Source organism: Pangasianodon hypophthalmus, chromosome 23 (assembly GCF_027358585.1).
Source record: "Pangasianodon hypophthalmus isolate fPanHyp1 chromosome 23, fPanHyp1.pri, whole genome shotgun sequence".
Lineage (NCBI taxonomy): Eukaryota > Metazoa > Chordata > Actinopteri > Siluriformes > Pangasiidae > Pangasianodon > Pangasianodon hypophthalmus.
In genome coordinates, this window is record NC_069732.1 from 10,175,301 (window position 1) to 10,197,794 (window position 22,494).

General features: G+C 37.9%; 2 protein-coding genes across 2 annotated transcripts; one reads left to right on the top strand and one right to left on the bottom strand.

Annotated features, from left to right (window-relative positions):
- Positions 1 to 482: 482 nt before the first annotated feature.
- ccn4a (cellular communication network factor 4a) lies at positions 483 to 6,782 on the top strand. The gene is made up of 5 exons (XM_026930122.3): positions 483 to 738; positions 3,043 to 3,325; positions 3,678 to 3,932; positions 4,412 to 4,605; positions 4,855 to 6,782. The coding sequence occupies exons 1-5, from the start codon at positions 691 to 693 to the stop codon at positions 5,152 to 5,154; spliced, it is 1,080 nt and encodes a 359-aa protein (XP_026785923.3). The 5' UTR covers positions 483 to 690; the 3' UTR covers positions 5,155 to 6,782.
- A 2,846-nt stretch (positions 6,783 to 9,628) lies between these two features.
- On the bottom strand, positions 9,629 to 21,072 carry ndrg1a (N-myc downstream regulated 1a). The gene is made up of 16 exons (XM_026930120.3): positions 20,872 to 21,072; positions 17,295 to 17,363; positions 17,170 to 17,205; positions 14,349 to 14,454; positions 14,123 to 14,243; positions 13,473 to 13,535; positions 13,300 to 13,360; positions 12,873 to 12,959; positions 12,572 to 12,628; positions 12,349 to 12,452; positions 12,201 to 12,263; positions 12,064 to 12,115; positions 11,840 to 11,887; positions 11,391 to 11,426; positions 11,130 to 11,181; positions 9,629 to 10,459 (listed from the first exon to the last, which is right to left on the bottom strand). Exons 2-16 carry the CDS (start codon positions 17,343 to 17,345, stop codon positions 10,215 to 10,217), a joined length of 1,182 nt encoding a protein of 393 aa, XP_026785921.1. The 5' UTR covers positions 17,346 to 17,363; positions 20,872 to 21,072; the 3' UTR covers positions 9,629 to 10,214.
- Between the last annotated feature and the right edge of the window lie 1,422 nt (positions 21,073 to 22,494).

Below are 22,494 nucleotides of genomic sequence, written 5' to 3' on the forward strand. Positions count from 1 at the left end.
TATATATATATATATATATATATATATATGTGTGTGTGTGTGTGTGTGTGTGTATAAATCTGAATACACTATAAACTAAATAGCACTAAACAGATACAGATAGTAGCATTACTGAGTTACACTCCTACTCTCAACAGGCGCACTGGAAAATTCCAGAACATGATTCTTGACTCAACGTGCCTGTTCCCTTTCAGGTCCGTTGCCAATTATCAACCCAGTTTGGGTTACAGTCGACCCCACTACCTGACCCAACAAGCTAAACCCACCATCTGAAACAAACAAACAAACAAACAGTATTTTAAGGTTGTACTGGTTTACAGTAGGTCTTTTAAAAAACGAGTGTGTGTTTTATTTTTCTGTCACAAAAAGCTGTGTTTGGACAGCAGAAACGCTGAGTGCTGATTGCATTAGCTATTAGTATGCGGGTATTGCGCGTGCGTTGCGCGCGCGCCCGTCAGCCTGTGCGTCCACGTGCATCCTCTGCGCTGAAAAGAGAAAGGGAAAAGAAGGAAAGCTCGGGATTTGTTCCCAGCTCTGACGTCACCGAGGTGTTCAAAACCAAACGCACGAGACTCCGTATGGCAGGCTTCACCGGCAGCCTTAGCGAGGAAGAGGACTTGCGCCTGGACACTCTGTTTTACATTCAACATCTAATTCTGGATTCAATGTATTTACCACTGGGGTTCAGTAATGAGCTGGCTCCTGACCTGGGTCCTGCTTGTTGCCCGATTACATCAGGTGAGAAATTATTGTCCTGTTTTGTTGTTGCTGTTTCTATAAAAACTTTCAGCCTTGTTCAAATCCTACTCACATGAAAGTATAGTAGACTAACTATAGTATAGGAGACTGTTTCAATAATAATAATAATAATAATAATAATAATAATAATATTTATTATGCATGATGACATTCAGTTATTGCATAGTTCAGTTTATTCCATCCATTTCTTTTGTCCAATTATGAACAGAAATATATGCAAAGTCAGTTAGCACACACTTTATAGTCTACTGAGCTGATTTTAAGTGTAGAATTGTTTAGAATTGTTTAATACACAATGCGATTAGTCAGAAGCAAGTTTCAAAGGAATATTGCCAACTGAGAAGTCTGTTATAAATGCAACATACTTCTATTAACGTAGCGTTATGTAAGAGATGAAACCATAAAACTCCTAATCAGCTCATGTTTTCCTACTCACAGGCCTATATACATCTAATTTAAGGAAAAATAATAAGAATAATAAGAAGACATAAAAGAGTGCATGCAGAAAAGTCCATTTAACATCACTGAGAGAAGGAGTTACTTACATCATGTTAAATGTATTTGAGGAATGTGGTGACAGCATCTAAAAGCCAAATGCAAGTGATTATACTGCCACCGAGTGGAAATTATTCTGCAACCTCATCAGTGTTGTCAGTTGACGCGATTTACAAGGTATTTTAATAACTTTGTGGTGGAAAATAGTGGCTATAATTTCAGTATAATTTCATTCCAGTTTGGTCTGTAATATGGATTGCTTTTAAATTTAGTTGGAAACACTCAATCAAATCTGGCTACTCTGAAAACTGACTTTCAGTGGATTTATAGTCATTTATTTCCTGTGAAAAACTTTGTTATTTACACGCTGAAGACTAATACCACCACTCCAGTGTAGCGCATGAGGACATGCAAGAGATCATACAGTCAGAGGTCAGAGGTCAGAGGCCTGAAGCTATAACCCATCAGAAAGCTGACGTTCTTTTAAAAAATTACCATCACAGAGACATTGCAGAGAAGCAAAAGTTCTGTTAGAGATCAATCCAGATCCTGACCGCTTGTACTGTCCCGGTCTACAAAATACAGGACTTAAATCATTCACATAGGTTCCCATACATCTATAGGCCTAATATTACCTTTAAAATATTGAAGAAAAGTAGACTTTTGTGCATTGCAAATGGTTTTTATGAGATTTTTTTGGTGTATTCTAACACAGATGTTTTAAGACATCCTGTTAACACTGTAAATCATTGATTTAAAAGGTTATGGCCTTTGTGAAGTGTTGTACATGAGTCAAATAAATCAAGAAGTTTATTGGGAGTGGGCCCAAGCAAGTAATCAGCGTCATGATCTGAAGCTCCTCAGCAGGATTATTAATGACTATGAACTTTTACTAGCCAAATATATGGAATAACTTTTATAAACAGCAAGCAGTTGCTTGTCAGAAGGACTTTTTCTCCTCTTGACCTTTACTTCTTGAAGGAAGTTCAGTGGTTTAGTTGAAATTTGCTATGTGCTAAAACAGGAAAATGTACTATAGGTCATTATTAGATAGAAGTACTGGATAAGCACTGTAGTAATTTCATATTACTGTTTACTGTGTTTCCCTAACAGGCAACTTTGTAATATTTGAGAAGTTATTGCACTTGAGTGTGTTTGAAGCTAATCCTTTGAATATTATATTATAATTTTGAGAATTCAGTCAAGAAGTGCAGCTTTGTTTATGATACATTCGGTTGCATTGTTTGCATCTTGACTGTACTTTGTCAGCATGACTGTGTGTGCAATTAGTCATCAAGCTCAGGCAGTGTTCCAGTGATTTTCATCTGAGTCAGATGGCATTGCATTGTGCCCTGTTGTTGTGTTTGTTTCCCAGTGCATGTTCTGCCCTTCATTGTCTTCGGTGTTTCTGTGCACCTTTAGCATTTGCGTACAAAGCTTTATGTGCAAAAACCCTTTACTTTACTGCCATTAAAAGCAATTGATTTAACTATACTAATTATGCCATGCGAACTGTGCAACTGTGAACTTTGGAACCTCAAGGCAACACCACCACCTGCTGCGCTATGGACATGATGTCCTGGTTCAATTACAGATTCAAATATTTTAGCCGGTAATATTTTCAGCCAAATTGGGATCTCCAGAACTTCTATGCTAATCTCAGGTTACTGACTATGAAGAGCTCCTGGGAATGTTCTGTGGATTGTCTAAGGGGGTGCAATAATGTGGTAAAAATCCAATTTCAACTTTTACTCAAAGAGTCTCTTAATTTCTCTGCATTTCCTCTAGGCCATTTCCCTGAATTCCTCCATTGCGCCATTCATACATGAGTCTACTACCCCTGAGCCCTACAACCGGACTCAGTACTGTAAGTGGCCCTGCAGCTGCCCTGAGACTCCCCCGAGCTGCCCGCCTGGTGTCAGCCTCATCATGGATGGCTGTGACTGCTGTAGGGCCTGTGCCAAGCAGGTAGGCGAGGAGTGCAATGAGGCAGACAACTGCGACCACCACCGCGGCCTCTACTGTGACTACAGCTCAGACAAGCCTAGGTACGAAAAAGGAGTGTGTGCATGTAAGTGTCCCCTGCACTAAACATGTCCTTGTGCTCAGGCTTCCATTAAGCACATTAACACTAGATTCTTCCCAGGGATTAGATTGAGATTAAGAGGGTTAATTAAGGTAGAACGCAGACTCGGATAGAAACCAGAGCAGTAATTCGTTAGATTTATTCACCACCTTCTTGTTTTTTTTTGAAAAAATTCTCAGTGGTCTTTTGAGCTCCAGTCTCTTGCATCTATATCATTCTGTCGCTCAAAATCACACCATTATCTTTAGCAATAAATCCCTACTTATCTTGTACATAATAACCATTCCCTTTACATGATATCAGAAACTCATAAACTGTGATCTTTGCCGACGTACAGATCTACTCGGCACAGGCTGTGAGCACAACGGTGTAATCTATCGCAATGGGCAGAGTTTTCAGCCCAACTGTAAATACCAGTGTCTGTGTGTGAACGGGGCCATCGGCTGTGTACCGCTGTGTAATGAGTCTCAGCCTCCAAGGGTGTGGTGCCCAATGCCAAGGCGGGTCAAGATCCCCGACCGCTGCTGTGAGCAGTGGATCTGTGAGGAGCCCAGGAAAGGGCGCAAAGCAGCACCTCGGCATGCCATGGCAGGTATGATCCAAAACTGACTGTACACTTCACAGTTAGTTTAACTGAATTATAGTTAGTTAAGAAAAATTGTAGCATGTTGCCTTTTAATTTTGTGGCACAGTTTCTGAGCCAGTAGATTTTTTATTCAACATTCAACAACCAATGAGGTCAAATAAAAAAGTGAGGAGATCAAAGAGGACATACTTCCTGAAGAGTTTGTTGAAGAGATTGTGGAGAGGCAGCTGCTAATCATATGCACATCTTCTGAAAGCACCCCAAGTTTAAAGATTTTTGGAAAGAATTGCTGGATAATGTTGGAAATGACAAAGGGGCTCAGGTAGCACTGGGTCAGGGCCAGCCTACAGGTAGTGAAAGGCAGTAAGCAGAAAAATCTGCTTTGGGTTCTTCTGGTGGAAGGCGAAAAGGTGTACCTTTGTATTCTTTGCATCTGCATTTGAGTTATACATTGGATGAAACAATCGTTGCCTGTCTTTTGACAGCTCTCTCCAGTGGAAAAGACACTTGGCAGGAGAACTGTGTGACACAGACAACATCTTGGAGCCCGTGCTCCAAGACCTGTGGCCGAGGAGTATCTTTACGCATCACTAACGCCAACAAGCAGTGTCGGATGGTCAAGGAGAGACGGCTTTGCAACATCCGACCCTGTGAGGTGGACATCACTAAGCACATTAAGGTAGAAATTTTCTCTGGTTACTGTAATCCATTAAACACCAAGGATCCATCAGCAGGTACTGACATACATTTCTCTCATAACTTTGTAACTACATACCTTTACTATTATTTAGATACTGAATAATTCATAATAGACCCTTGTTAATATTAATAAGCCCTGATCTGCTGACATAAGAGCATTAGTTGGTTATGCTTTAATCCTGAGATATTCACAAAGATATTGTACATTTTCTTTCAATTGCGCCTAAAGCCTGGAAAAAAGTGCCTAAACATCTACAGGGAAGATCAACCGACCAACCTCACCATCTCAGGCTGCACTAGCAAGAAGCTCTACCGGCCGAAGTACTGTGGTGTCTGCACAGATGAGCGCTGCTGCATCCCTTATAAATCCAAAACAGTGCAGGTGGAGTTCCAGTGCCCGAATGGAGCCATGGTCACTTGGCAGGTGATGTGGATTAATGCCTGCTTCTGCAACCTCAGCTGCAAAAACCCCAATGACATCTTTGCAGATTTAGAGCAGTACTACGAGAATCGAGAGATTATGAACTGAGGACCAGGCGACTGCTGTGCTGCTGTTCCATCGGTCACCTTTTGGAGTTGACACAATAAAAAGGATCAAAACAACAGAAATGTTTTTTATACCATAATGGAGTAAATTCTAAGCAATAGATATCACACTTAATTACTGAATACAACATTATTGCTGGGTCTATAAAATTTGGTGATTCATATTACAGTAATGTTTCTGTGGTTAAATCATTGTTATTTAATGCTTTTTAATAACTGGCAAACAAAAATATGGCAGAACTAAGTTACTTCCTTAGATCTTGATTTTTAGGCAACAGCCATTTTATAATAAGCACTACACCACCACAAAGAAACTCCCTTGCATAAGTATTCACACCCTTGAACCTTTTGATGTTTTGTAGTGTATATAGCCTGGAATTGAAAATGACTTCATTAGGATTTTTACCAATTGATTTACACAAAATGTCTAACGTTTCAAAGTTCCACATACTTTTAATGTGACACAAAGATTCATTAAACAAAAAAAAGCAGACAATACTTGTGTAGCAAATGGCAGTGGAACTCAGATGCACAGCAGACCCAGGTTGGGATAGCTGGTCACACGTCTCACACACACACTCATCAGCCTGGCTCACTCTGTGTGTGTGTGTGTGTGTGTGTGTGTGTGTGTGTGAGGGAGAGAGAGCTTGTTAATGACCATTCTCAAATGCTCACTCAGTATCTACATTTTTTTTTCTCTGTTCACCATTCTTCCACAAATCTGATTTTTGGAATTGATTTCCCCCACATGTATAATGATGACATACAATCCCAATTAAGTCCTCTTCAGTTCCAGGTTGTAATGCTATAAAATGTGAAAAAAAATTGAATACATATCATTTTTTTTTAAGCCAGCAGCGTCAATCTCAGGTCAAAGAGGTGCCATGGCCCTCTTCTGTGAGAAGGCACTTAACAAAAAGAAAATATCCCAAATAACCCTGTTATAAGCATCAAAACGTTCCCCACACCAATACCAGTTAACAGTACCTCAGTTTGTGAATTTACAAATACAAACAAACTATATGTTTCCTGAGGTAGCAGTAAAAACATGGAACAAAAGAAAAAGAAATGCGGATTTTAAATGATGCAGCACTACATTTTGGCTCTTTTATTCCTTTCAGGTACAACGTACTAGTACAAAATATAATGCTAATATACTGTATCTTGTACTTGACCTTGACCAATAATTATAGGTAAACTGACTGGTTGTCATGACCATTTTAATAACAAAAAAATCTAAGGAACATAGTGTACATCAGTTGTTCCCTTTGAAATAAATGCTTTTTATCAGTGTGAAATTGTGTAGGCTCCATTACGTCAGATTGGACTGCAACCCAAATTTAGTCAATGATGGTCTTGATACTTAATAGATGAGTTGAATCATGTGTGTTAAATGAAGTAGCATGACAAACTCTGCAGTGACTGGAGTCTGACGCTTCTGTTTTAAGCCTTATCCACTGATATACACAGAATGTTTCTCTCACAAGGTCTTTGACTTTTTCCTATTGGAAGAAATTGGTGCTCTATAGTACAGATGCAGTATATCTGGACATAATTTCTGACTTCAATATTACTTTTATTGCAATCATAAAATATTTTATATTTCTGACATATCCTGTTTCCCTTCTTTTGACTTAATGAAATTGAATAATTGAATTTGCATGAGGTTTATGATGTAAGTAATACATTTGTTAAAAAGGAACAAAATATTAAATTCTATAGATTGCACTTAGGCTTTAACTTATTAATGGATGTGTAAAGCTGAAATATAGCATATAACTTGGTCTGGTGTTAACTCCAGAAAAAAATATAAAATAAATAACACATGCTGTGACTGATATTTTGAGCTTACATATAGTACTGATTGTCTCAGAATTATCGGCGCCTCTACAATATGTTGAAGCATACTCTGGAGACAATAACAGCATTTTATTGTATTGTGTCTCTGTGTCTATTGTTTTGTATCTACATAGTGTAATGTCCTTTAATAATCTAACAAGGTTGAAGATACTTGTAGTATAGGATCTTGGTCCACTCCTCCAAGGAGAACATTTTATGCTCCTTTATATTATGGGGTTTGCACAAGTGGACAGCTCTCTTTAATTCAGTTTTAAAACTGCATGTTTTAAACAGAGTTCAAATCCAGAGACTGCTTTCGCTCTTTCACTATTTTCTATATAGGCTGTTTTACATAGTGCACAATATAGGGGCAGTGAAAAGGACACCAGACTGAATTCAGACAACGCTTAGTAGAGAGTGCCCCTGAAACATTATCATGACCGGCTGTTATAAACAATTTGAACTTTACAAGTTACCTGGCAGCCTGAGACTACAAAATACAGAATATAACAACTTAGTGTATTAAAGATTTTAGTGGTTTTAGTGGTCATTCTGGGAACCACTATTTCTGGAGAATTTTTTTCATGAATGCCAATTTGCTTTCATTTAGAGAAACAAGAGTTTGAATGAAAATTCTGAATCATTGTATGTACTGCATGTTTTTTCATACAATCTTTTTTGCCTGTAGCCTTAAAAATGACAATAATAAATAGCTCTTAGTATATCAATATATATAGTTAATAGAATGAAAGTCTACTAAAAAATTAAGCCAAGATAAATCAGACTTATATTTTCCCACACTCAGTGTGAAATTACAACATATAAAAATGAAAAACAATCAGAAACATTTTAGGGAAAAATAGGAAGAATAAAAAAGTTACCATAATCTTGTTGCATAAACGTGCACACCCTTTTATAATTGGGGATGTGGCTGTGCTCAGAATGAACCAATCACAATCAATCTCCTGTTCAAAATTTCAAATTTCAAAGTTTAAATTATTCTGATTAACCCCAAATAAAGACCAGCTTTTTCTTTAGGATTTTCTTGATGTCTTCTTGGTTTCATCTGACTGCTGAGAGTCTGCAAAGAGCTTACAAAGCCTGTACAGGGTCTCACTGTTGATAGGAATTGCTCAGGAGAGGGGTATAAAAAAATTTCCCAAACATTGTATTGTATGTATGGAACACCATGAGGCCATCATCAAGAAGTGGAGAAAATGGAGCACCACAGTGACGTCACCAAGAGCAGGATATCCCTCCAAAATTTACAAAAGGACAAGACAAAAACTTCCAGGAAGACCAACAGCAACATTAAAGGAGCTGCAGGAATATCTGACAATTACTCTCTGCATGTGACTCTCTGCATGTTACATCTCTCATATTCTTCACATGTCTGTGCTATGGGGTAGGATGGCTAGACAGAAGCCCTTTCTCACAAAAAAACATCCATGCCCAACTAAATCACCCCAAACTATGTGGCAAAATTAGTTATGGTTAGATGAGACCAGTTCCAAAAGGTATACTAATTCCATAATTCCAAAAGTTATGTTTGGTGAAAAAAAAAAGCACATCACCAAAAGAACACCATATCCAAGGTGCAGCATGGTGGTGGCAGCATCATGCCTTAAGGCTGCTTTTCTTCAGCCAGAACTGGGGCTTTTATTAAGGTGGAGGTAATCATGAATAGCTACATATACCAGTTGAATTTAGTGCAAAACCTTCCCAGACTTGAATCCAGCTAAAAATCTGTGGGGTGCCCTGCGCTTACAATTTGATGGATCTAGAATGTTTTTGCAAGAAAGAGTGGGAAAATATTGCCAAGTCAAGATGTGCCATGCTGATAGACTCTTACCCAAAAAGACTGAGTGGCATAATAAAATCAAAAGGCACTTCAGCAAAGTATTAGTTTAGGGGTGTGCACACTTGCACAACTAGGTTATTGTTTTTTATTTTTCCCCATAAAAAAGTTTCTGATTGTTTTTCACTGTATTTGTATACTTTGCAATTGCACATTAACAGTGAGAAAAGAACTGACATGATTTATCTTGGTGTCATTCTTTTACTTCACAAAAACCTGCCATTTTAACAGGGGTGTGTAGACTTTTTATAACCATTGTATATTGTGTTAATGTCTTATTATCATGTGTAAGTTTATCACCATGTGTAAGCAGTTATGGATTGATAGAGGTGCTTCAGTCATACAAAACAGTCAGAGGGTTTTTTCTGGTTTCTTTCCTTTTTTTAATAAATACAATTAAAATTTACAGCGTGGTCTGCATTTGGTTGCTGTGCATCTTTACAAAGGTTATGTTACCTAAAATGCCTGTTATTGGATTTCTTCCTCCATCCTTCTATACCATGACAGAATAGAAACAGTGGATTTCCATGGAACATATTTGTTTTACTCCATAAAAATCATGATTAGGTCCAAAATCCCAGTGAATCATTCATTTGTATATTTACAGTAACTCCTTTGTTTTGTTTATTTCTTAAAATGCCTCAGATCACTTGATATTTGTATATCATTAGTAGAAAAAAAAATCATGTTAAAGAACAACTACGTTACAAATATAACCCCAAAAACATGGGGAATAAACAGAGATAAATGAAAAGGAAAATAGTCTGTGTACATCATTTATTTTTAAGGTAGGTAGCATAGAAAAATGGCAGCCCTTATATCCACCACCATATCCTTTCATCAATCACGTTCAAAATATACAGAAAATTAATCCAGTATTAAAACTACTAAGCAAATACATTAATGTTAAAAAACTCAGCCATTTACAGGCATGTGAGATAAGTGACACTACAATCAAGTGAATGAGAATGCAAAGAAAGTAAATTGATAATGCATGAAGAGTACAAATGTACAAACTTGTACTCTTCCCACACTTCTCTCACTTACAGTATTTGTGCTGTGTTTCCTGCATAAAGAAAAAAAAAAATCAGCCCCCAAAAAGGGGGCGAATGAACAGATTAGGGGAGTTTCCCTTTCAGATATTTTACTTCATCTAGACAGCATTTCCCAGAGCACCCTCAAATAATACACTCTGACTAATTCAGATGTATTCTGGGATGAGAGTGTGCCCAAAGCTGGTGGCCTGCACTCCTGGGCATTTTTGTGACAGCACAACACACACAGATAATGGAAAAAAGTGTGTTAAAGGAAGTGCATGGGAGGGTTTAGGGAAGGGTGGAGCTGCTTTAGCATGACACTTCAGTAGATTTGAGCACAGACTGGTCCACGGAGTTGTTGTCCGCAGAGTCAGTGTGGGTGCGTGCACGCTGTGCATCGGCAGTGTGGGCGCGGCCCCGGCCTTCATTGGTGTGTGAGCGACTGCGGCTGCCCTCGTTGGTGTGAGAACGGCTGCGATTGCCATCAAAGGAAGTGACGCTGGAGCCGGAGGCAGTGCGAGAACGGACTAGGCGAGTCATACTGGCTGAGGGCACTGAGAGAGGACAGGAAAAACAAAAAAACAAAAACCTCAGAACATGTCTTCTGACCAGGCAGACTGAGGTCCAAGCCTAATGTCCTTATAAATGTCCTTATGTTTGCCTCTTGAGTCATATTATTCATCTTTGGTAAGAGCTTTATCCTAGTCAGGGTTGCAGTGGATCCAGAGCCTATCCTGGGAAGACTGGCTGCGACACACATTCACACCTGGGGCAATTTAGAGTAGCTAATCAACCTACTGGCATGTTTTTGGGAGACTGGAGGAAACTAGAGAACCTGGAGGAAACCTAAAACCTGGAGCTATGACACAGCAGTGCTATCTGCTACACCACAGTACTGCCCTCATAAGTCATTATATGGGTGTCTTTATATTCCCAAACTTTAAAAGGTACATAGAAACAATTAAAAATTGATTGACGTGATATTACAAAAGTGATGAGTGGACATATTGCACCACGACTAATGAGTTTAGGAGGTTAAATGTTTAATATTGATTCTCATATTTAGTCAGATGTCACTAGCAGATTTCGCCACTAGGTGGCAGAAAAGCTAACCACTATAATCCTCTGAGCTATCTTCAACAAGGAGGCGTGGTGGGTGTAAAAAATGTATATTATCAAGTGCAAAACTAATATTGGCAGGCTAATTGATGATTAAATACTTACTGTAGCCCATTCCCTGTATAAAGTATTTAAAGGCTTCAGTCAGCTTTCCAGGCTGTGAATAAAATGAGAAAGAATCTTTTTAGTGTCAACAACAGTATACAACATGTTTAATATGCATTTTCTTAACCAGAGGACAGGTCATATATTCAGGATGGTATTAGAATTAGCATTCATGACTCTTAAGCTGCCAGATATCCATAATATTTATCTCCATCCTGAAGATCCTGCCAATGAGTCTAGCAGTCAAAACAGTCAACGCACCTGGTCAACCTGAGGCAAGCCTCCGCAGTCAGCCATCTGTGAAAAAAGAGAGAAAAAAGGAGAAGCACATTTTAAAGTGTCAACTTTCAGCCACAACACATGCCTAACTGCTCCAAGCTTTCACAAGCACCGCTATCAGCATGAATTTCTTAACCATCAAGTGTTCCATTAACTAGCCTATTCACAACACTTATCAGCAACAAATCAGTCAGTTGAGCCACTATAAGCCTGCTTTCCCCATGGTAACATGGGTCAGGCCAAGGAAACTAGGTCAACTGGAGAAGAATTCTGCCCTTGGTCTAACCATGAATATCAGCCTGGATGCACCCTAGGTAAATCAGTCACCAGGTGCTGAGCTATCGGAATCTTATCAGCTCCTAACTTTTCCATCCAGGCTATGAATAGGCGGCTGGATTAAAGAGCCAGAGAACGTGAGAACGTTCACTCACCTTGAGCAGTGTGGTCTTGGTCGGGTCCAGCTTGGTGTTGCACTCCACCTGTGGAAAAAGTACAATAATTCACAAAAAAAGTTATAAATATGTTCCCCTAGAAAAACAACTGTGTTAACCATTTTATAATGGCTGTACAAGCTGCAGCACTATAATTCATTAATGTCACTGGTTCATCTTGTAAATATACAGGACATGTGCTGTTGGCATGAACTTAGACCTACCACAGCATCCACTGCAGGAGAGCTGTCTCCAACTACAAGAAGAGAGGGGCACCTGAAAGCAGAGTGCCACCAAATCATTAGGATACAAAATAGTATACATTAACTAATACAAAATCCAATCAATGCTCTGAACTCACTTGATCGTTCTGACATTAATGTTTCCTCCAGGAACAGGCCTCTCAATTTCCAGGTCTCTTCGGCTGAGAGCAGAAACACAAATGTCAGTCATTTTTAATAACCAAGTCTGACCAAGTCTTCATGGTAACTGACGGAGTCTCTATTCACCTGTTATATGCCTTAACAAAGAGATGCAGGTTGTACTGATTCATGTCATTCAAGATGTGGTGGCGGTAAGTGCCAATCAGGTCGTGGTTGTGTTGAATTTCCTCCTAAAAAAAACCCAAAAGAAAAAAAAAAACATTAGAAACTTAAAAAAAAAAAAAAAAGTCATGAAAGGTCATAAAAGTCTTAAAAAAATTAGCTGCCAACAAAATGGGTTCAAACTCACCTTTCCAAATAGGTGGCTGATGATCATGTCAGGCATGGCATGAGTCCAGCCACTGATCTGTAATACATTTGAATTGTAAAAGGTTATTTATACCCCTAAGGAACATAACTATTTAACCACATAATCAGAAGTCCCAAGAGTGTGGCCAGGATTACATAGTTTTTCCTGTTAGTTTCACTGTAATTAGTGAATAATTCATAGTAGTTACTGAATAACATGCTTTAAGATAAATAAGATTTTAAAAGAAATAACATCATATACATATGAATACTATGGAATGATTTATTTTAAAAAATATTACTTTTTGTGCCGCCCAGTCCATCCAGCCCTCGGCGCATGGGTTGATGTTGATCAGAACAATACCCTCCACCATTTTAGGGTAGTCCAGCTGAAAAAAAAGAAAAAAAAGTCAAGAATCCACTTTCATTCATAATAATCATTCTGAAACTTAAATACAGTTTAAAAATATACTTTAAACTGGATGCATGCAACAAAACTGGAGGAAAGTGTTAAAGTCTGTAGTAATAAGCACAAAAGAATCAGATCAGGACTCCCTACAGCAAGCACCGCTGGTGTTTAACAAGTTTGGAACATTCCTTAGCGGCTAAACAAAGCAAAAACAATAAAGAAAGAACAATAACAGGAACAATAAACAAGCCTGTTCTGCTTTTAATCCAGGTTTGATTAAAACTTTCAAAAAGTATCAGGTTATTAAAGTGGCAACTCACAGCAAACTTTGCAAGAACGTAGGCACCGGCTCCAACCCCCATCCCGATCACACTCTTAAGACTATAAAGTCACAAAAACAAAAGCAAGTTACATAGAAGACTCCTTAGTTTTTAAAAGCATGAGTGATTCAAGTACTAGTGAGCAGCTGGAAAAAAATAGAATGTAATATTACCCAAAATGTTTCAGGACCAGAGGAAGAGTCTCAGAGAGCTGGTCCATAGAAGGGTACTCATATCTAAAGTAAATCAAAGATGCAGTCACCCAGTTTGCATTAATAACATACAGTCCAGTGCAAACATTTTTGTATACCCATAGTACAAAAATCCTCCTGATATTCACCTCCTGTTATAACTTGGATGTCATACATGGCCTTCTTTAAATCAGGTCTGGAGAGAGGTCATGAGAAAACTTTTTTTTTTTTTTTTTTTTTTTTTAAATATTGTCCTGCTGATTTTGTGTGATTTTTCTGGATTCCTGTCCTGTTGCAGGATACCTTACCATTTCAAAATTAAACCAATAAAAAATGAATTTCTATTTTTGTAGATCAGTTGCATAATAGAGGTGCATTTTCTTTTTTTCCAATTTTAAAACCCTGGAGTAAACAAACATTTGAACTCTGAACTGTATAACTATATAATTGTTCATTCATCTATAGTAAAATAACATTTTGTATTACGACAGATCTAAAGCAATATAGGTCAAAGATAAGCCAAGGCTAATAATTAATAGAGACAAATGAGCCTGAACACAGACTTGTCAGCACTCAAAGACTAAAAGGTCAAAGGCTACATGTTGCCTAACCTAGTGCAATTTCCAGCTTACCCGGTGGAAAAAGTATTGGCACCCTCATGCTGTCCTGGTGCATCAACATGGCACACAGCAAAGTGCTGCATGATCTCCTGCATGTCCTCATGTTGGAACAGAGTGTCATAGCATGTCTTGTCTTTAGAGAGAAAATAAAAAGCAACAAGACATGAGTTTTGGTGACATATTTACAGCATATATTGAAAGTCATGCAAAATGAATATGCTGGAATTGGGCCACGTACGGTTCAATCCAATGTCATGGAAGGTGAGAATGACAGGTCTGTCTCCTTTGGGGACTCCCTTCATAGTACAGTGGATTCTGCCATAGGGTGTCTCAACATCATGCTCCTGTAAAGGCAAGAAACATAATGAAAAGAGGAATATATATTTACAATGCATCTGAGCAAACTTGACATTTTAGGACTGTACTGGAAGCACAGAATTCAATGAATTTAGGAACCGTAAAAAGCACTGTAAATTATTGATTTGTTTTATTTGTAAATGAGGTAAATATCATGCTACACCTGCTCAACATTGCACGCACACATCTGAAGACTGTAAATCTGTATTTTGATGTATCACTCAATTCAAACATCACGAACGGGCAGTCTTATCCCATTAAATCACAGATCATTAAACACTAACAGCATCCTTTCAGATTTAATTATAGTACTAAGCTTAAAAACACCCTATCCTTCATCATCTACAATACAAATATTAAAAAATCTGCATCAATGCTACATCAAATCCCAATATCATTAATCATTAAACATGTTGTCTGTGACCACATTTCCAAAAAGAACAAATAATCCTCATGCAACAGCTTGAGCACCAAGCAGTGGAGTCTGTACTCACAAAAACTTCTATCTCAAACACTGGCTCTGATTCCGAATCCTCAAGAACCATTTCAGCAGCTGGTTGTTAGAAGTAGCAATGCAAGAGCAACTAATGTTCAGTAAACAGGTGAAGATCCAACTGTATGTAAGCTCTTTGTAAGTTTTTGCATCTGCGCTCAAGGTTTTATACCCCTGCTGCCACTCCTCTTCATAAGCCCCTCACTCCCAGCATGCTTTGCACATGACCAAAACAAGATAATTCCAGTTGAACAGATCTGTAAATTGGATCAGACCGTATCAGACAACTTGAATATTCGGCCATCGGAAACTTCAAGGCCTATTTACTGCGCAGTGGAGTTCATCGCTTGTGATTCACTTGCTTTGAACTACTTACCACTTTTAACCTCTTACTAAATAAAATTATTCTATGATTTGAATTGCTTTTTATTGCATAACAGGACCCCAAACATAATGTTACTTTTTTTTCAAACTGAGGCTAACTGAACATTTTCTATTTATTATGTAAATATACTGTGGGAATAGAATATGAAATGGGAAGTGGAAATGAGAAGTTCGCATCTTTTCAAATGTGGTCGGTAAAGGACATAGGCAGTTTGTTCTAAACCTTTGCTCCATTTTTGTGCAGACATATTTCTCCAAAAAAAAAAAAATCCTCCAAGTAGCGCAGGAACAAGAACCAAACCAAGGTATATTTAATGCTTGTTTTATGTTTAATTGTAATAGCTCTAAAATAACCTTTTTCTGTCTTTTTTGATGAATGCATAGTAGATGTACATTTACAAAAGCGAAACATGTAAATGACATGATGCATTATCACCACACCATATACACCACAGATGTGTTTTAAATTTTAGATTGGTCATATCTGTCCAAATGCACGTAAAGATCTAAAACGGAACTGATAAAAATCTGTGGATATATCAGGGTTTATAAGGAGGAGATAAACATCATGTGCTCCTTCGCTGCTGCTGACTGAAGACAAACACATGTTGTCTGCCCATCACTGCTAATCCCCTTAAAGAATACAAGCCCTACGTGTGAAAACTGCCAGCAGCCCTAAACCAGTTCTGGGCAGATGGCTGTTGCATCCTTCTGCCTCCCACGTCACTACAGGCTCCATAATAAACACATGACCTGGAATCTGATCACTCTAATCTGTAGGGGTCAGCATGGGAGGGCAAGCTGTTGCATTCCCTCACATCACAAGTCCAAGGCCGCTCTGCAAGAGACTGGCATGATGCTGCATGAGATCATCTGATGCTCCACAAGAATCGGGCTCACAGTTTTCATAATTCATAAGTGTTAAGCAGAAATATGAAATGACTGAATTTGTCATGAACAAGCTCTCATCCATAAGTTATTTTATATGAATGTAGGTTTGCTTATTCATTGTGAAAATTTGAATGGAAGGTACAGGTCAGGTATAGTAACTTTAACTTTATACTATTTTAATAATCATCTGGCCTGCAGTGACAATGCACAAATATGGAGTTTTATATTAAGTCTAACATGGAATTGTCCAGGATCCTAAATTCAGTAAGAGTGATATTAAGACATAATATTTTTTTATTATGTACATTCGAGCAAAATAATTTTTCTCATTTAATACTTATTTGTTTAAAATGAAACATTTATTGCTTCTGACTTTTGTGTCTACAACCTAATGACACAGCATGCCGTGATGCCACGCTGTCATTTCCTTCTAAAAAACTGCAACACATTATCTTAAGCAAACGGAACAATTTGCACCACCAGATGGCAATAGTCATGACTTCGAAAAGCAGTCTAATTTGTTGTGTACCTAAAAACTGCTGCTGTAATCATAAAGGCTGTCCTGTGCCTATCCCCAGAAACCTATCCAACATACTTTCAACACACTTCATACTCTGATGCTGTATAGTACAGCGTCACTTCATACTCTGACGCTGTATTCTACAGCTGTAGAAGATTAATGATTTATAATCCCCACTATGCACTGATTTATAATCCCACTTGCTCATTAGGGATCTAAATCTACATAAGGACTTCTGTAAAGCTGCTTTTTGTCAATGTATACTGGTAAAAGTGCCTTAAAAGTTAAACTGCTATAAAGTTAAATTGAATTCAAGGAAATGTTATCATGACCTGAAGAAAGTCCTGGTGCATAGTACCTCATTGAATATAAAACTGTAATTGAAACAAAATATGAAAATTATAAAAGACTTGCCTTTATCTCAAGCTGCTGAACAGCTTCTCTTAATCCCTAGAGTAAACAAACAACAACGGAAATTTATCTCGGGTGTAAAAAGTATGGATTTGTTAAAGAAAAGTGTCTATTAATCATAACCATACCTGGAGGTCCTTGTCAAGCAAATGTCTTGTCTCAATCTGGATCTCCTCCATTTTCAGTTTTGGAGACACCTATGAGAAGAAAGAGGATGTTAATATTTCGTACAACAGCTTCAGTCAAGCTTTTGCAATGTGTCAGAAAAACAGTACAAGGAAAGCCGTACATTATTAGTTAGACAGATGATACACTTCTGTAGCTGGCCCTGTTACTGTGTTTACTGTACATCTCTTTTTTTCAGATCCTGCCTGTAAGCAGGAAGTACATCTAGTACATATTTCCTGTCATTATTCTTGACTATCTTCTATTTATAAATTAAAGTAAATATATTCAGGATTCATATGCGTATCCATTCATAGTTTTTCAATACAAAAGAAAAACAACATTTAGCTTTGAAATATCAGTCTAAACTAAATAGGTTCTATTGTTTATGGGTACTCTGCATGACCCTGAATGGGTTCTTCTGTATCCTGAGTTTTTCAAAACAGACTAACTCGGGCAGAGGGGGAAATAACGCAATTAGACAACATTGATGCTGGCACTTATGGAGGATGGCAGCCGGAATGTTGCTGTGCATGTAAATGGAACGAGAGCTTGAACAGGCTCTTTGTCTGGCAAAAGGTTTCTAAAGGTCACCAGTCAGGCTCTTCCTCTATGGCAAGGCCTGGACGCTGCACAGAGGAAGCCACTGACACAGCCTCTTCCACGACTCCCTCCCTGCGCTCTGCCCCTTTTACACAACCACAGCTTGGCTTTGAAGCAATGTTAAAAGCCTTTGTGTTACAACTGCCTATAGACATGAAGTTCAAGCTAGGTCATTTTTTTTTTCAAGGAGTGACCCTGTGGGTTAGAGTACATGATTTCCTTTGCTTTTCATCATCTGTGGAGGTGTACATTGTCAGCCCCCACACACATTCCTGCTCAGGACTATACGAGAGCTGAAAAGCTAGATGAATACTGCCCTAGTCATGATGAAACTTTTCTTGTTTTTATAGCAGCCCCTTGATTTTACTGTAGAACCCTAAAGCACACAGGCCCATTATAAAGTGAGTTAGCAGTTGGACATCTAGGTTGCTCACTTGTTTCCAAGACCTGTGCACTTCTTGTCTATCCTAGTTAATTGTTTACCTGGAAGTAAAAAAAAAACAGCTCAATCAGTTAAGCCTCAGTGAGATCTACATGCTGCACTGCATGAGAACAGGGCATGCCTTCTGTTAAGACATTAACCCTCACTGTTTCTTAAATACATCCAGGGCCACCTGCTCAGTGTGGATTGACACACAGGAGAGTCTCAACCTTGACATCAGTAATTACTTGCCTAATTTAAAGGTCTTCGCATATGACGTTTCATGTACACTTGCTCAGTAAATGCTTGGTTACTCAGCATTATATTCATTATCTTTTTATGGGCACACTGACACCATCACTCACTTTGAGAAATGTGAATATTATAAATACAAGCTGAAGGAAACATCTCTGTCCATTAGACATTGCAAAAAGAGCTTAGAAATGTTGGTATCAGTTCCTTTTTGTCACTGCTAGATTTTGCTTCATTACCACAGCTCTTTCAACACAAAAGGAGGTCTCACTTTCATAACTCGTTTTAAGAAATGATATAGTAAGCCCACCAACTATTAAACAAAGAAAAGTTTTTGTACATTTATAATTTTGTCACGGTTACAATAAATACAAATATTTCCATATGTATATAGTGAGTACATTGTCTAACTCTTTTACTCACAGATAATAACTTCATAGTTTGGGTATGCTGTATAACAAAAGAGGGAATCTTTATCTGTACTGACCAGTCTACGGGCTTGTGTTCACACGTGACAACTTACTTTAAACATTACACCAAGGTGAATTATAATTGAGGCCATAAAAAGTGAGACCTGGCATCTGCACAGACCATGATCACTCCACTGATCTTTGGTTACTTATTTAATCTGCTATATCCTGAGGTCTGATACATCAGGTATGCTTGGTTAGACCTACAGAACAGATTCTAGTTGCTCTTCTGACACTGTTTTACCATCATGTTGCTAGCATGCAAATTAAGCCAGGAATTAACAAAGATTAACAAAGTGAAGTTGCTGTTCTATTTTTAAACTGGTTTCTTCAATATGAGTAGCCCTATGTCTTATTCCCTATTTCTTACAAACTACAAAAAAAGGCCTTTATGGATGATCTGCATCCTCGAGGCACCATCATTTGGATATTTTAGAAGTTTAGGACTGTCCTAGAATGAAAAGGCAAAATTATCTAACTAATGTACTATATGATGAATGGGGTGTGGTTCCAGAAATACAGACTACGCACCCATGAAGCATGTCAAAGTTCTATACTTATGAAACTTATTAACTCAAGATTGCAACAGCAATAAGCTTCTTTGCATAAATATTACCCAATCTAAAAATAAGCCAATATTGATCAAATTGGAAAATATTTACAAAATTCGAAAACAAGCATTTATTTTTTAATTCACACACTTCACAGAGTTTGTCAAATACACTACAGGCTAAATGATAAAGAGCTGGATATCAGTACACTGAGTTTGTTCAGTGTGCTAACAGAAAATCACTATGTGCAGAATTGATTCTTGAAGGCGTTAAATCTTCTATTTTTCAATTTACTAGGGTGCACTGATTCGATATTGAATATTGGCACCATGGCCAATGCTGTCCCCGAAACGATCGATTGATAACGGATCAGATTTTAAATATTTTCTGATCTGATCCAATGATGTCTATGCTTTGCTTAACTTGGCAACAGAATCAACTTGGTCACATGTCAGTATCAGATCAGGCTTGGATACTCAGAGCTCTGATATAGGGTTCACATTAAAAATAAAATAAAATAAAATAAAATAAAATAAATATAGACAAATTACAGTAGTAAAATTACAACAGCTCCAAGCATGGACCTACAATCTTTTTAAAAAAAATGGTTATCAAGGGATCTATATATGAGTAATGGTCCTGGTATTCTATTTTGATTTGTAAGGTTGTACAGAAAGTCTTGAAAGGCCCCTGAGTGGCTAAACAATGTGGTTAGAGAGCTAGGAGAGTGTACAGTAGAGCAGCTGAGGGTTAAGAGTCTTGCTCAAGGGTGAGATTTGAACTTACAACCTGTCAAAACTCGACCACTGAATTATCACTGTAAACACTCTATCTGACTGTAGGGGGCACTTACCCAAGTCTACGAGAATGAACGACAACACTGGGTAGGGGGAGAAGACACCGGAAAAGAGAAAATTTCAGGACGGGCGTCTATTTATAAATAACTACAAGCAGCGTGAAAGGTCGCGCACGTGCCATAACGCGCGTGAAACAACACCACCACCACCAACAACAACAACAACAACAACAACGCCGCCACGCGCAACATGAGGCACAACAAGACGCGCGCTCGTTTTTACATAAAAAACAAACAAACATTATGACTAGTAGATAGAGTAATGATAGGAGACTTGGTTTAGAGGCTGTCCAACAGTCTATATATATATATAAAATGAAAATGACTAGATCATAATTATTACAGAAAAGGGAAAACCAAGACAACACTGTACAAGTCATCACTCACCGGTTGTCTTTAGATGTCCAGTAAGAGCCCAAAGTGTCGCAAAACTCGAGTCAAAGTTGCTGCCGTGTTCTCTGCTCTTTCTACAGGATGTCTCATGCAGTGTTATAAAGGCTTGTGTGAAGCCAGCCCAGCCCACTCTAAGCCAATCCCACTGCTATTGGGCAACACTGACACCTTCTCCCGGACCTCCTTTCTGCACCACTACACCACATATAAGCACATACTGCACATCAGCTGGTGTTTCCACTCAAAATGACCAGGCGATTCGGGCTGATTCCTGTAATCCTCCCTTCCTTCCCTCGCAGGGAAAAGTCGCATGCATTTCACATGTGATTATGTGACTAATATTTAGGAATACTGAGAAAAACGTGTGAAAGTTCAAGTAGAATTCAAGTAAACACGTGACATTACACGTGTAAAATAAAACCACTACAATGAATTAAATGAATCATGTATTTAAAAAATCACGTGTAAAAAAATAATATCACGTGCCAAATCACGTGAAAATAAATGAATCATGTAAAAAAAAAATCACGTGAAACTGAATGAATCATGTATCAAAATCACATGTCAAAATAAATAAAGCATGCGTTAAAATCACGTCAAAATAAATGAATCATGCGTCAAAATCACATGTGAAAATAAATGCATCATGTAGAAACATCACATGTGAAACCGAATTAATCATGTGTCAAAATCACATGTCAAAATAAATGAATCATGTCTCAAAATCACAGGTGAAAGTGAATGAATCATGTGTCAGTATCACTTGAAAATAAATGAATCATGTACAGCACTGTGCAAAAGTCTTAGGCACCCTTTTTTTTTTAGTAAAAACATTATTATTATTATTTTACATTACTGAGTCAGTAAATCGAAAACCATTTTAGATTTCCAACATTAGTTTTCCAGCACAAAATTAAATGTTACAGAAAAATATATTACATAAGAGACCACTTTTTAGACAAAAAACATAATGAAGGCTGCTGGGTTTTGCTGCAAAAAATTAGAAGCAAGTGTGACAGTCAAAGTCTCCAGAAGAACTGTGGCTGCTTCTGCAAGATGCTCAGTAACACTTACAGCTCATTTCCTTATAAAACTGCACACAATGTACCTGAGACTACTATTTTTTTTAAGCAAACGGCTGTCACACCAAATATTGACTTTGTTTCATTTATTACAGAGGGACAATTGAAGACCCCTTTAAAGTTTTAGATGTGACCTTTTTTCAGAGTATGCACTATATGCAAATCAGGAAGTGACGAATAATCACAGTTTGTTTGTGTACAGGTGTGCGCATGTGTGTGTGACTCATTCACTTGTTGCCAAAGCAGTTTTTTTAGAGGAAGTATGGTGGTATTGCTAAACCCCTGCCTTTCAGGTTCCAAAACATCAGCTGAGAACTGCAGTTCTGTGAAAGTGTCCAGTCTTTGTTTGGCTTGTGTTTAGAGTTGGCCTATAGTGTAGATTTTCAATTTGTGGATCAGAATGTAGTACTGATTAATTATCCCAAGTGGGTGCCTTTTGACCATGTAATTTAAAAAATTTTCAACCTTTTTACTTTTTATTTGAAGCAGGATATGTTTCATATGAGGAAAAACTCACTGTTTCATCTCAGGTACC

Coding starts and splice junctions, on each gene's coding strand:
- ccn4a (XM_026930122.3), top strand. CDS start 691: ATGAGCTGGCTCCTGACCTGGGTCCTGCTTGTTGCCCGATTACATCAG. Junction 3,326..3,677: donor CGAAAAAGGAGTGTGTGCAT/GTAAGTGTCCCC, acceptor GCCGACGTACAG/ATCTACTCGGCACAGGCTGT. Junction 4,606..4,854: donor ACATCACTAAGCACATTAAG/GTAGAAATTTTC, acceptor TTGCGCCTAAAG/CCTGGAAAAAAGTGCCTAAA.
- ndrg1a (XM_026930120.3), bottom strand. CDS start 17,345: ATGGAGGAGATCCAGATTGAGACAAGACATTTGCTTGACAAGGACCTC. Junction 17,206..17,294: donor TGCTTGACAAGGACCTCCAG/GTATGGTTATGA, acceptor TGTTTACTCTAG/GGATTAAGAGAAGCTGTTCA. Junction 14,455..17,169: donor TTCAGCAGCTTGAGATAAAG/GCAAGTCTTTTA, acceptor TTGCCTTTACAG/GAGCATGATGTTGAGACACC.